This window comes from Denticeps clupeoides, chromosome 2 (genome assembly GCF_900700375.1).
Source record: "Denticeps clupeoides chromosome 2, fDenClu1.1, whole genome shotgun sequence".
Classification (NCBI taxonomy): Eukaryota; Metazoa; Chordata; class Actinopteri; order Clupeiformes; family Denticipitidae; genus Denticeps; species Denticeps clupeoides.
The window spans coordinates 22565870-22579460 of record NC_041708.1 but is presented as its reverse complement, the minus strand read 5'-3'; the positions used below and the strand labels follow the sequence as shown (position 1 = coordinate 22579460).

The 13591-nt window shown below is 43.8% G+C and overlaps 1 protein-coding gene across 1 annotated transcript; it reads left to right on the top strand.

The window, feature by feature from the left end:
• The first annotated feature begins 8680 nt into the window (after positions 1–8680).
• On the top strand, positions 8681–11649 carry LOC114784519 (solute carrier family 35 member G2-like). Its single transcript, XM_028969978.1, has 2 exons — positions 8681–8925; positions 10087–11649. Exon 2 carries the CDS (start codon positions 10116–10118, stop codon positions 11373–11375), a length of 1260 nt encoding a protein of 419 aa, XP_028825811.1. The 5' UTR covers positions 8681–8925; positions 10087–10115; the 3' UTR covers positions 11376–11649.
• The last annotated feature ends 1942 nt before the right edge of the window (positions 11650–13591 follow it).

Genomic DNA, 13591 nt, shown 5'->3' with positions numbered 1-13591 from the left:
TTGTGATTGGTAATGGGAGAAATCTCCCAGTTCAAAAACTTATTTTCATGATATTAAGTTGGTTTTTAGTTGCAGCCAAATAAAATATCTGAAGCATAATATTCAGGTGGCAGCCTTTCAGCTGATTATGTCATGATAGAACATGTCACAATGGCACTATACTCAGATTGGAGAATTTGCTAAACCTATTGGAAGGTTTGCATAATTTTTTTTTCACAATATGTTTTCCTTGGGATTATTTTTTATCAATCATACAGTACAGGCCAAAGGTTTGGACACACCTTCTCATTCTCATTCAATATGAAGGAACTGGAAATAAGAACAGTCTGGACAGGATTGGCTTTACAGGGATTTCAATCACAGGTGATATTCCATGTTCTTGATTCATTGATATGGTGGTAACATGGAGCCGATTCAAATATCTAAACAGACAAGAAAGACAGGATGATGGGGGATGGGATGATGGATGTGGTTGATTGAGGGGGTTGTTGATCCTGCCATTCATGCCCCATCTCTCCTGTTGCCCTCTTCTTCATCCTCTCATGATCTGCTTTCTCATCCTTCCTCTGCCCGATTCTGTTTACTTGTACTGTCTCTCTCCTGCTTCCCTCGCCATGTTTCTGACTCTTAACACCTTAACCGCCGCACCATCTGTCTATCTCCTGCAGCAAGCATCAGAGCCAAGTCTATTCCTGTCTGTCCACAGATCAATTCCTCAAATCCAGCCTTTCATCGCTGCATCGCACCCATCCATCAACAACTGTCTTTCTCTGTCCGGTCCGGAGCCGGGAAATGCCAGCAGAATTGCTGTGCATATACAATTATGGGAATTATGAATGCTCAGCAAAGAGAACAGGTGGAATATTTGTAGAGTCAACATCATGAACTAGACTTGATTAATAAGGTGTCATCTCAAAGGTGCAAGGGATTTAGAAATGTGAAGGTCTGAGAAATGTATTGAGATCAGCAGCAGCAGAAACGAATGCAGTGAGCACCGTGAGCCGCCAACAGCCTCAGGACATTGTCATCGTGAGCAGCCGGATCCCCACCCCTGACATTCTCTCACCCGACTCCCAGGTCGAGAGACAGGAGTTGTGTGAAGTAGTGCAGCAGTAACCACCACCCTGGGCAGCTTCCAGAATGGGTTTCCCTACATGGACAATCCATGGACGGTAAACACCCTTGAGGGTGACTGTGGAGGGAAAGCATGTTGTTTGCCAGAAGTCATTGGAGTTTAAGTGACTTAGGGTTAAACGCCACCTTCCGTTCCAACTATAAAAAGTCTAAAAAGTACAGAAGTCTTGAAAAGTCATGATTCTATTCATTAGATTTTCTAGCTTCTAGGTTATGATCATATATTGTTGTTCTCCTTTAGAGATACTTTTCTTGGGGTTTTTTGAAAATGAAACTCCAAACCAATGCAAATATCCACCTAACCCATCCTGCAGATTTTCTCAAAGTTCTTCTCCAGTGTCAAGACAGCAAATATTTAATAATTAATTTTGAGTTATGAACAAAGTATTTAACAAGAATGGAGCGTCAATTTATATGCTTTTGTATGGACAGCAACTGATAGAAGTTCCCGGAGCACTGAGTGGGTTCATTAAGCATACCTTTCAAGGGGACCTCACTGGCACCTTGCCGATTCAGGATTTTAACCTGCAACCCTCCGGCTACAAGACCGCTTTCTAACCTGCTAGGCCACCACTGCTCCAAGTTTCACAGTCCAGTAAGCATGGTTCAGAATTTCACTGCATGTTGTACCCTGCATACCTTTGTATGTGACAAAAAAAACTGAAACTGGATGTAAATTGCAGTCTTGACTGCCCATTAAGTATTGGTTTACACAACCAGCGTATTGAATTTTTCTTTTCACCTAACAGATTCAACTGAATTGTTATAGGTCATGTTAAAAGTTTTGAAACAATATTGAGATCTCTTTTTTTTTTTTACGTTTTTTTCATCCAAGGTAATTATGGATTATGGTGCAATGGCTAAGGAAGTGTTGTTTCTTATGGTGAGATTTGCAAAGATTATGTTTCAGAAAATTAAGTTATATACAGCATGCAACTGTGAATTCATGCCTTCTTAAAGCACGACAAAGGGAAAGAATAAATATGATTTTTTTTATTTCAATATCGTCCTTTACGTCATCATGTATCATTTTCCTCTGACCTCTATCCTCTTTGGCCCTATTAAAATGCCACATCTTTGCATGGCATTTACTACACAACATCAGGCCTCCAATGTCCAATTGCCATCCAGGACAGTTCACAGTTCCCTCAATCCAGGCAAGGGAATAATCATCATCCCTGGAGAGCTGATAACTGCAAAGGTGTCGAGAGGAGGGGGAATGTTTGTGAGTGGCTGGAGCACAGCAGCAAAGCCAGATGTTTCTCATCTGATGCCTGCAGTTGCTTCACATGCCCTATAAATATCCTGAAAGCCTCGGCCACCACTGGACTCCCTGAGCAACAGTCCCTGGAGACGGTTCTGCTAGTTCTGCTACAGCGTCGGCTCAAATATTTTACCTCTGCATGCACCAGAGAGTGGGAAACCATGGTGACATTTATGACAATCAAATTTGGCAACGGTATGTTTATACACTTGCATAAATAAAATTGGCAGCTGGGGCTCACTTTCCCAGCACAATCATCACATCCATTCTCATCAAGATGCTCTACGCTTCACTATATCTTCCCTTCATTTCTTTCATCCCAATAATGAAGTAACACTGGAGGGGGACAGAAAAGCCTGTAGTGATTTTTTCCTATTAAAATGTATTAATGTAGAGAACTATTACGCCTCATCCATCGTGTAAGGAGAACACGGCTATTCGTGTTACTGAGCAGATGAAAGCCTGCATTATACATCTATTCAGGGCAGGAAATGGCTGGTTTAATTCCTTTTAGCTGAGACCAGCTTGACAGAAGTGAGAACACAGCTTACAGGGTTTTATATATATATATATATACATATACATATACATATACATATATATATACACACACACACACACACACACACACACACATATATATATATATATATATATATATACACACACACACATATATATATATATACACACACACACACACACACACACACACACACACACACACACACACACATATATATATATATATATATATATATATATATATATATATATATATATATATATATATATATAAAAAATAAACGAATGCAGTGAGCACCTTGAGCCACCAACAGCCTCAGGACAGCCGGACCCCCACCCCTGACATTCTCTCACTCGACTCCCAGGTCGAGAGACAGGAGTTGTGTGAAGTAGTGCAGCAGTAACCACCACCCTGGGCAGCTTCCAGAATGGGTTTCCCTACATGGATAATCCATGGACGGTAAACACCCTTGAGGGTGACTGTGGAGGGAAAGCATGTTGTTTGCCAGAAGTCATTGGAGTTTAAGTGAATTAGGGTTAAATGCCACCTTTCGTTCCAACTATAAAAAAAAACTATAAAAAGTCTAAAAGGTTTTTACTACACTACATACATATATACATATACATATGTAGATACATATATATATATATATATATGTGTGTGTGTGTATGTATATATATATATATAACTGAGAAATATAAAAGTGATGTGAAATTTTCAAGCAGTTAATAATTAGGCTGAAGCGTCAGCTGTATGTGTAAGGGAATTTGCAAGTTGTGCATTCTGGGTGATTTACGTTTCTTTGGATGATTGGTTTGTTCTTTGCTTGAAGCATTGTCAAGGCTGTACATTCTAGTCATGAATGCATTATAATGCACTGGTTTTGAGTCAAGGCTTCTCAGTTGGTATTAACCCCAAATGCACTCAGCCACAAAGCAATGTTGATGCTCAAGTGCCATTCCACCATGTTAGCCATGGGTGAGCTTCCAGGTTCCAGCGTATCCAGCGCTGCAGCGATAAATTATGACAGAGGCTGGCCTGAGAGATTCACTCATCACTGAACCACAGCGACCTCCGACACTGCCCCTATCACTGGGACAGAGCTCATACGCCCTGTTTCTGTCATACTGATGCATGGCAGAAGCTTTGTTATCAAAGTGGCTCACAGCAGGCCTAGTCCAGCCATGAAAGGTGGACTTTTAGGTGTACCTTTTTTAAGCCGCATTCGGCAAAGCAACCTGTTTTCCATCCTGTCCCATGAAGAGCAGAGCTTTACAAGCTTCAACAGCCTCACTCTGCAACACATCACCAAAAACGGACCGAAACTGTAAAACCAGCCGACAGGTATCACACAAATGTTAAACAGCTCCAGGATTCATTTAATCATGACACAGGAGAAATTAACATTTGTGATTAAAAACAAGAAGAAATGAAGACAGATCTTCTGCAAGGGACATCTGATGTGATCTTGGGTAAGTCTTGTAATAAACACCGCTCTCTAGCATTCAGGGAACATGTAACAGAATCAACAATTTAATCGTGATTTAGCAATGATTTTTATTTGATGATTTTTAACCTATTTTCATTCATTATTATTATTTTCTGTTCTGTATTTGTATGTTATTATTACTGTTTTGATGCATTTTTCTGTATATTGCCTTTTGTATAGTACAGCTGCATTTAACTCCTGAAAGAATTGTCTTTTTTATTAATTTTTTTGGCAGTGTTCTGACTCCTCTTTTCCTCTCTTCTCCTGTCTTCATCGGCTGGAAATCGCTGGCAGACACGTGTGGCATTTAACCAGTGCCCTATTTCACACTCGAGCTGAGGTCAGCTTTGTATTCAGCTCACTGAATTCAGGAAATTATTTCTTTCAGGGGTGTTTCAATTAATTCACTGCCTAGACTGAATGCAAATAGACATAACCTATTAGTGGTGCAGATAAACAGAGGGCAGTTTATGTATGAAACCACTTATGTGTATTATTTATTACATCTATAATATACCAATGCTAAATAAGTAAATCGATGGCTGCTTTTTTACTGAGGGATAGAGGAAATTGCAAACAAAGCAACATGCAGGGTCAACACTAATGTGGGCAAAGGTTGTAATTAGTTCCATGAGCACAACCGACAAATGATGCACATAAAAAAAGATAAATCTGGCGACAGGCCTGAACGCATGCAGACATCGCACTCGAGCAGGATTTAATTTAAAGTAGTGCGAGAGTGCTGCAGTTCCCTCTAGAGATTCCTGTAGGAGGTTATATCGATGTGAGCATGGGAGTAGAAAGTGGGCCGTCTAATTGACCACTGACTACTACATTAGAATAAAACTACACACAACGGGCTCGTAATAAATTTCATGTCGTATCTTTCCTTTAATTAGAGTGGCAAAAGTTCAGAATTCATGTTCATCCTGATCGACCGTGTTGCCATGGAAACACGGTAACGACGTCCTCCTAATAAAGCTCATTAGTGTTGTGTCTCCATTGCTTTAATTCAAAAACACACAATGAAAGGTAAAAGCTGCATTTGTAGATCAGGCAGAGGGGACTTGTGATTTGAACTTGAATGTGATATGAAGAGACTGGGTGGTGGAGTCTAAAGGTTTTGGCTACTCATGTTTTAAGTGACAGCAAAGCACACGGTGACAAAACAAAATTTTTAACCATCGCCCTTGGTGAGCAGTGGGCAGCCATGACAGGCACCCGGGGAGCAGTGTGTGGGGACGGTGCTTTGCTAAGTGGCACCTCAGTGGCACCTTGGCAGTTGAAGATTCGAACCGGCCACTTTCTGATTACTGGGCCGCTTCCTTAACCACTAGGCCACCACTGCCCCAGGTGTTATGTAAATGGAGGTTTCATATTTATGTTTTCAGAGTTTCTTATGGAGGGTTATTGTGTCCATACCCCAATCCATAGACTTTGTTTTCAAATGTCCTCTGTCTGTGAATTGATGTTAGAGAAAAGATCCAGTTGCCGCTTCTCAGGCATCAGGCGAAACTGTCACGACCCAAACCGGTCATGGCTCTCCGGGCCAGGGCTTCCTGCTGGATATCACCTATTATATCAGTATAAATGTATTCTGAATGTCTGTGATCTTCGTGCCTGCATGAGTTCTGTGTTTCCTGTTTTCTCATTAAATGTCCTCCCGGCCCTGTGCCGCCGTGACAAAACCATAATGGTTCCAAATTTTAATCTATCTCTAATTTGATAAAGTAGGGATTATAGAGCTACATCTCTCCAGTGACTCTGTAAGATTTAAATCAGTCCTGCGTATTCACTCTGAATTTGTGATACGCCTTTGTACTGACATAATGCTACCACATTGGTGCTAAAGCTTGATATAAATTGAGGGCATGATTGCACTTGCCTTGACAGTAACGGCAACAATGCGCCCCGGGTTGAGTTCGAAATGCTGGCCGCCATTTAACCCCCACACTTGAAAAAAACTTGCTATGTAATGACGCTGCACTGCATCGTGCAATCAAAGGACGGGTCCTCCATGCCAGTGATAAAATTTTACAGGTTTTGCATCAAACACCGTGGTCAAATATTGCATGTGTGAAGCAACAGCAGTCGATAGTGTGCACGCTGCAGGACAAGAAAGTATGCAGACACAGCACCACCTGCACTCCTGAACTACCTGAATAGGAGGGGCGAGGGAACTGATTTTCAATTCCAGCTCTCTAAGCGATCTGTGGCTGAGCAGATTTGTTCATTACACAGGAGAATCCTCCATTCCTGAGATATTCAGCATATTTTTATTTGTTACCTACATCCTGTGCTCACAGGAACTGCTGTGACGAGCACACACAGAGTCACAAACTGTCACATGCTGACAGCAATTTGAGTCTGCCAGCCCGATTTGGCCAGAATGCCGACGCACAGTGTGAGGAAGGAACGAGAGCGGTGGGGCCGCTGACATGCCACCTACAGCTGATGACAGGGCTTGGAGAATGAAGGAAGCATGCACGGCCCGATGCTCAGTCCTTCCGCATGATGAAGTGAGACATCAGTGGCACTTCACACACTTGAAGAAGGACCTGTTGGAGAAGGTCAACTGAAGAACCCGCGCCCACCTGGATCATGTTCAATTTCTGATGAAGAAAGAACATGCAGCAGGGGAACAAAATGATGCAGCAACCAACTCCAAAACGTTAACATCATTGCAGGTCCTTGTCGGCGAACAGTGTGTAAGAGTTATAGACTGTGCAGGCAAAATAACAGAGGCCTGTCTAGACAGGCCAATCCGGGCGCTGGAAATATTGTTATTGTTATAAATGGAACGCAAACGTAGCTGTGATTTTTCCTATTTTTCTGCGCGGCCATTTCAAATTATTCTGACATTATCTTTATTATTTATAATTTCATTGTGTTTTATATATATACGAAATAATTTATTTTATGATTAAAGTGACTGTTAAGGAACTTATATTTTTGTTTGGCACAGGCACAAACAATTGAGAAAGTAGTGAAAGAACTGCTATGGTGTGTGTCTGCATTTGGGCAGCCTTGCTGATTTGAAATATGAATTCTTGCCGAAAGCAAACATTAACACTATTGATCTCAGCTGGCAGTTCTGTTCTGTTAAGAAAATTAGATTCAAATTCAATTATGAGCTGAAGCACTTCAAGCTGCTTTGAAGAAAAGGCGCCATTCGTCACCGAAGGCTGAAGCACAGGGTGGGAAATTAGCATCGCTTCCTCACTACAAACTGCACCGCGGTCAACTCCAAGGCCAAGTCCTAAAGTAAATGTGGTAGTAGCCTAGTGGGTAACACACTCGCCTATGAACCAGGAGACTCAGGTTCAAATCCCACTTACCTCCATTGTGTCCCTGAGCAAGACACTTAACCCTAAGTTGCTCCTGGGGGAGACTGTCCCTGTAACTACTGATTGTAAGTCGCTCTGGATAAGGGCGTCTGATAAATGCTGCAAATGTAATGTAATGTAAAAACATCCATGAAAAAGAAAAAAGCCAACCTTCCCTACACAAGGGCCGTTTTTCACTGCTCTACAGAACAAGTGGAGCATGATGCGCGTTCAGTAGTTCACCAGCCTGATAATCTGCATGATAAAGTACAGTGAAGTCATTGTCATTGTGATACACTGCAGCACAGCACACGGTGCACACAGCGATAGTGTCATAGTGGGCGTGGTCCCCTGACGTGCCCTGTGTACAAGGAGATGGACGCTGCACTACGCCTATTAACAAGAGGGGGTTTAAATCGTCCAGAATGAAGATGGGGGTGTGCCCTACAGCCCCCCCAAAAAATTCATCCATTCAGAGGGTGAGCAACATGTGGGCACCTCTTGTTTAAAAAATCATTTTCATTTATAAAATAACCCAGTTGACATGTTGGACCACAGTAAAGCAAGCTTTTTTATTCTTGTACAAGGAAACAAAATCCTGTGCCTATGGATGTTAGGAAACAGGTGGATGTGGATGTTCTCCCAACAATGGTTCTCCAAAGGTGTGCAAATGTCACCAGAACCTCAAAATTATACCAAAAAATCAACCTCTTTTTGATGAAATGCAACATATTTTCTGAAAAAATGAATACTACAATATTACGTCTGATCAGCTTTATGTCAGTAACTAACACTCCTGGGAGAAGAACATAATTCCACTCCAATCAATAATTGATCCCGTGCGTGATTGGCCATTCCAGGAGGAATGGAAAAGCCTCCGGTTTTACCACATACACACACAATGGCACAAAGCAGAATAAAAAGTGACTATGACGTCAGAATGATGGTGGTGCTGATGGTGTTACGTTTATTCCTTCTTGATGTATGAACACACACACAATAACGCGCACCACCCAGTTCCTGGTGGAAGCGTCGCAGGACGCGCTCTTTCCTCCAGACATACGTCGCGTCGGTCGGGGGGAAGGAAGGAAGGAAGAAAGGGAGGATGGAAGGAGGGATGGGGACGATCTGGCTTCCAAAATCCCCATGACTGACGCGGAGCTGTGAAACCGTGTAGAGAACAGAGGTGAGTCTAGAACCCGCGAACCTCGGGAACCAGAACCATGTCGTGTCGCGCGTTGTGCTGAACACTTAATGCATGAATATATATATATATATATATATATATATATATATATATATAATTACAGCCCTGAATGCATATATACACACATATATTGCAATACAAAATGCATATAAATTCATTCATTCAAACTCGACCCAACGTGAACGACGCACATCGCACATTCCACCTAATATTTTAAAAAAAAAGGCTTTTTTTTTATCAGGATGGCTCGGTCTGTGCACTTTTAACGATCGCGGCGTCTGTGTCGAGATAATAATTAAATAATCGCGCGGTCCACAATTTATCTGCGCGCTTCAGTCGCCTGTAGATCATTTATGGGTTCTTGCTTATTACTTTTCGACCATGAATTTCGTCGTTTTTGAGATTAGGGACCTGATACTGAATGTATTTTTATCTACAGAGAGAGAGAGAGAGTAGGTTTTCCAAAATATATAAATCAAGGCACACACACACACACACACACACACACACACACACACACCCCAGTCGGCGGAAACAGAAGGAATATTATTGCCCCCTTGTGGGGCAGAGGGGACAGGAATATGATTGCCCCCCCTTTAGAGGAGCTTGTACGCCCCATTCATCAGATATGGAAGACATCCCAGCACGTACACATAAACGCAATCAATAGCCAGTAAGCAGGTTTTTATATGTTTTATATCATAAACGATGATGCAGAGCGCCCCAGGTCTGCATGTGGCGTATGTTGTATATTACGTTCTCGAACACGAATGGGTTCTTGTCTTTGGACCGTTCGCTGTTGTATGTACTGCTTGAAATATCGCCCTCCTCATCCCTCTCTCTCTCTCTCTCTCTCTCTCTCTCTCTCTCACTTGCTTGACGCCACCGTTACATAATTTGTGAGCCGTCACACCGAATCAGCCTCAGCGCGCTCAACTAAGCAGCCGCCACAGAATCTTAAATATAGAAATTGCATTGCCCATGAGAAGGAAAGGGAGGGGGGGGGGGGTCCGCGGTGCAGGAAATGATCAATTATGTAAGCTGGGGGAAGTCCTCCTTACAGTACTGCACGAATGAATGGATGAATTTGCATTTGGTTTGCGTGTCATATTTTAACACTGGACGTTGTATTTTGGACAGATCCCCCCCCTCCCAGCACCCGAGGAGCTATGGACCCGTCACCCAGCAGGCAGCCGTACGGCTCTAAGAAGCGAGTCAAGATCCACCCCAACACCGTGACGGTGAAGTATGCGACCCACTTCCCCCAGCCTGGGGACGAGGGCTATGACGACGCCCCGTCCTTTGAGGATTTCAGCGCCTTCATGGACAGCAAACCCAGCAAGAGGCTGGTGTCGGACAGCGGCCATGGCCGGACTTTCTTCGGCACCATGGACTCCCGCTGTAAGGGCCCCGACGCGTCCGAGCCGCAGCGGGAGAAGGGCGTGGGCAGCCAGCTGCAGAGTTTCGGGGAAGCCTCAGTTTTGGCCTCTCGGGTGACGTGGGGGGCTCTGTTCGGGGCGGCGGTGGCCCACGGCTGCGTGGCCCTCATCACTTGGCTGGTGGCCGACCGCTCCAACGTGCCATCGCTGGAGCTGATCTTCATCCGCTCCGTCATCCAGGTCCTCTCGGTGGTGGTGGTGCTCTACAACAAGGAGGCTCCCTTCGGGCCCAAGGGCTACCGCCTGCGTCTGTTCTTCTACGGGGTCTGCAACGTCATCTCCATCACCTGCGCCTACACCTCCTTCGCCATCGTGCCGCCCAGCAACGGCACCATCATGTGGCGGGCCAGCACCACCGTCTTCAGCGCCGTGCTGGCCTTCCTGCTCCTGGAGGAGCGGCTGGGCTACACAGACGTGGTGACGGTGGTGGGCAGCGTCTTCGGCCTGTGCCTGGTCATGATCCCCAACATCGCCGATGAGGAGAAATCTCGGCTGGGCTTCTGGAAGGAGGCCTTCGGCTACACCATGACGGTGATGGCGGGCCTGACCGCGGCCCTTTCCATGATAGTTTACCGCGCCATCAAGGATCGCGTGAGCATGTGGACGGCGCTCTTCACCTTCGGATGGACCGGCACGGTGTGGGGCGCCTCCTCCATGTTCATCATGCAGGAACCCATAATCCCCCTGGACGGGGAGACCTGGGGCTACCTGGTCGGCATCTGCATCTGCTCCACCGTGGCATTCCTGGGCGTCTACTACGCCCTCAACAAGTTCCACCCGGCCCTGGTGAGCACCGTTCAGCACCTGGAGATCGTGGTGGCCATGTTCCTGCAGCTGATCGTGCTGCGCATGATCCCCTCCGCTTACGATGTCATCGGCGCCATGGTGATCATGGTGAGCGTGTTCGTGCTCACCGGAGTAAAGATCTACTGGGTGGGCCGGGCCATCCGGCAGGATTACCAAGAGATTCTGGACTCACCCATCAAATAAGTGTTCACCGTCTGTAGGTGTACATGTGTTTGTGAGTGCATGCGTGTGTGTTTGACCGTGTGTGTGTGTGTGTGTGTGTGGGGAAGGGGGGTCATCCTATCCCCAGAGATAAAAACAACTGAAACGAAAAGAAATGTGCAATCGATGAATGTCTGAATGTTCATCTCTTTATTTTGTACAGTGCTGTTGAAAGAGTGCCAGTTGTGTAACGTCTTTGTTCATTATTAAGGTGAAACAGAAAATAAATCCGTGCTCCATGGTGCAGCTTAATTTCTCGATTGTTCATTCTTATTTATAACCCGCTTGGCATGTTTCATTGTGAGGAACTCTCAAGGATATAAGCGTGCAAGGAAACATCGACAAGGGTTTCTGAAAGGAAGAGTTTCACACTTGCACGTACGATGCAAAACACGGTTTTAATCATTTACCCGGTATTCTGCTAAATCCCTTTCATTCACATTTTTGTATGCAACATTACTAAATACAACATTATGGTGTAAGAATAATTCAGCATAGCACCAGTCAAAATTTGGACACACCTCCTCATTTCTGGGTCTTGCATTTTTTACATTATAGAACAAAACTGAAGATGCAGGACTATGAAATAACACATGTTATTAACACAGGTTATGGACTAAACAAACAAAAAAGTTGAAGATTTGCATTTCACACCTTTGTCTTCTCTCCACCACCTTAAATTGGACAACAGGGACGATTTCCAACTGTCCTGAAGGTTTATACTGAACACTTTTTTTATCATTCACTCATGTTAATCAGCATCACATCAAGCGGCTTTAGATGATGACAATAGTGAACGAAGCAGCCATGAAGGTAAAAAGAGACGACTCTGAAAAACGTTCTTCACTTTCTCCTCATACAACAAATACTAAATATGTTTCTTGCATTGGATTTTTCAAAATGGCTCCAACTTAGTCTCCATAACCACCACAGGGTAGAGGCGTCCAGGCTTTTGACTGATAGTGTGTACAGTTATTTCACATTTTCTGGGTGTGATTTCAAGATTAACTCATCATCCTGTGTACTTCTTATAACTCTCCCCCTGTAATGCTGGCTGAAGAAAATACACCCTGAGGCTGGAAAAGAAAACAATAATGAATCTTATGATGCATTTGGAATCTGATCATACATTGTCTATGCTTTGGTTTGTATTGATCAAGGCCCAATGGCTTGTTCAACGCTTATTTGTGCATGTTTAAAGAGATAAGCCTCTATTGATTGAACATTGTCTTGGCAACCAGCACCAGACCAATGAAGGTGACTGACGGACAGCCAGATCTCTGGACACAAACCAGCTGAGGGGGGTGGTCACAGAGCCGCGTGGTTTTAGACACAAAAGATATAAGGTTTAAGATTTAAATTAACATGGTGACATCACTTCTGAGAGTTAATTCATGCCCAGTGCTGCATATGATAAATAATAAACCTGCGAGCAATTCCAGCGAGAGGTTTGCCCAATTTCTTCCATTCTCTTTGCAATCAGGTAAACAGCCCACAGCAGGAGCACAAAGGAAATTAATATGACAGGCAGTATAATCGGCTTTTTGTGCCATTTGCCTGCGGGTGAGCACACTGCAGCCAGCACGATGAAAAAAAAAAAAAACATGATAATACACACACAGACTGACATAAGTTAAAATGCCTACGAGTTCATATTAAAACATATGGGAAATGTTAGAATTAAACTATGAAAAATGAACACTGGCTAAACTTGGAAAATGTAAGAAATGTGACAGCTAATATTTTAACGTTGACGTAATTTAATAAAAGCAGGTTACGACAGGTTTGATTTTTCGGTGTAGTTGCTCATAACCGCAAAATATGTCTCATTAAACTGATAAAAGTGAATCAATTAATAAACACTAATAAAACCTGGGACAGCTTCCCTTGTTCTCCACCAGGGGGCGAAACTTGTACTGTTCCCCTTCATTTACGCAATCGCCGCAATGTCCACGTAAGGGCGTCTTCCACGTCTTTCAGTTCAACACCAGGTCCATGTGGCGGCCAGCAGACGATCTGAATGAGCGATCTGCTCAGCCTTGCGCATGCCCAGTGGCTTCCAACTAATTAGATGAACCGATCCGAGCGCAGGGGAAGCTCCCATCAGTCATCCCTTTTCTGCCGACTTGGGATCGATACCTTTTTCATGAGATTTCCCAATACTGCCACAGTGAAATATATAAGACGCATTTCCTCCA

Excerpts from the sequence above, each read along its gene's own strand:
- LOC114784519 (XM_028969978.1), top strand. The coding sequence starts at position 10,116 with ATGGACCCGTCACCCAGCAGGCAGCCGTACGGCTCTAAGAAGCGAGTC.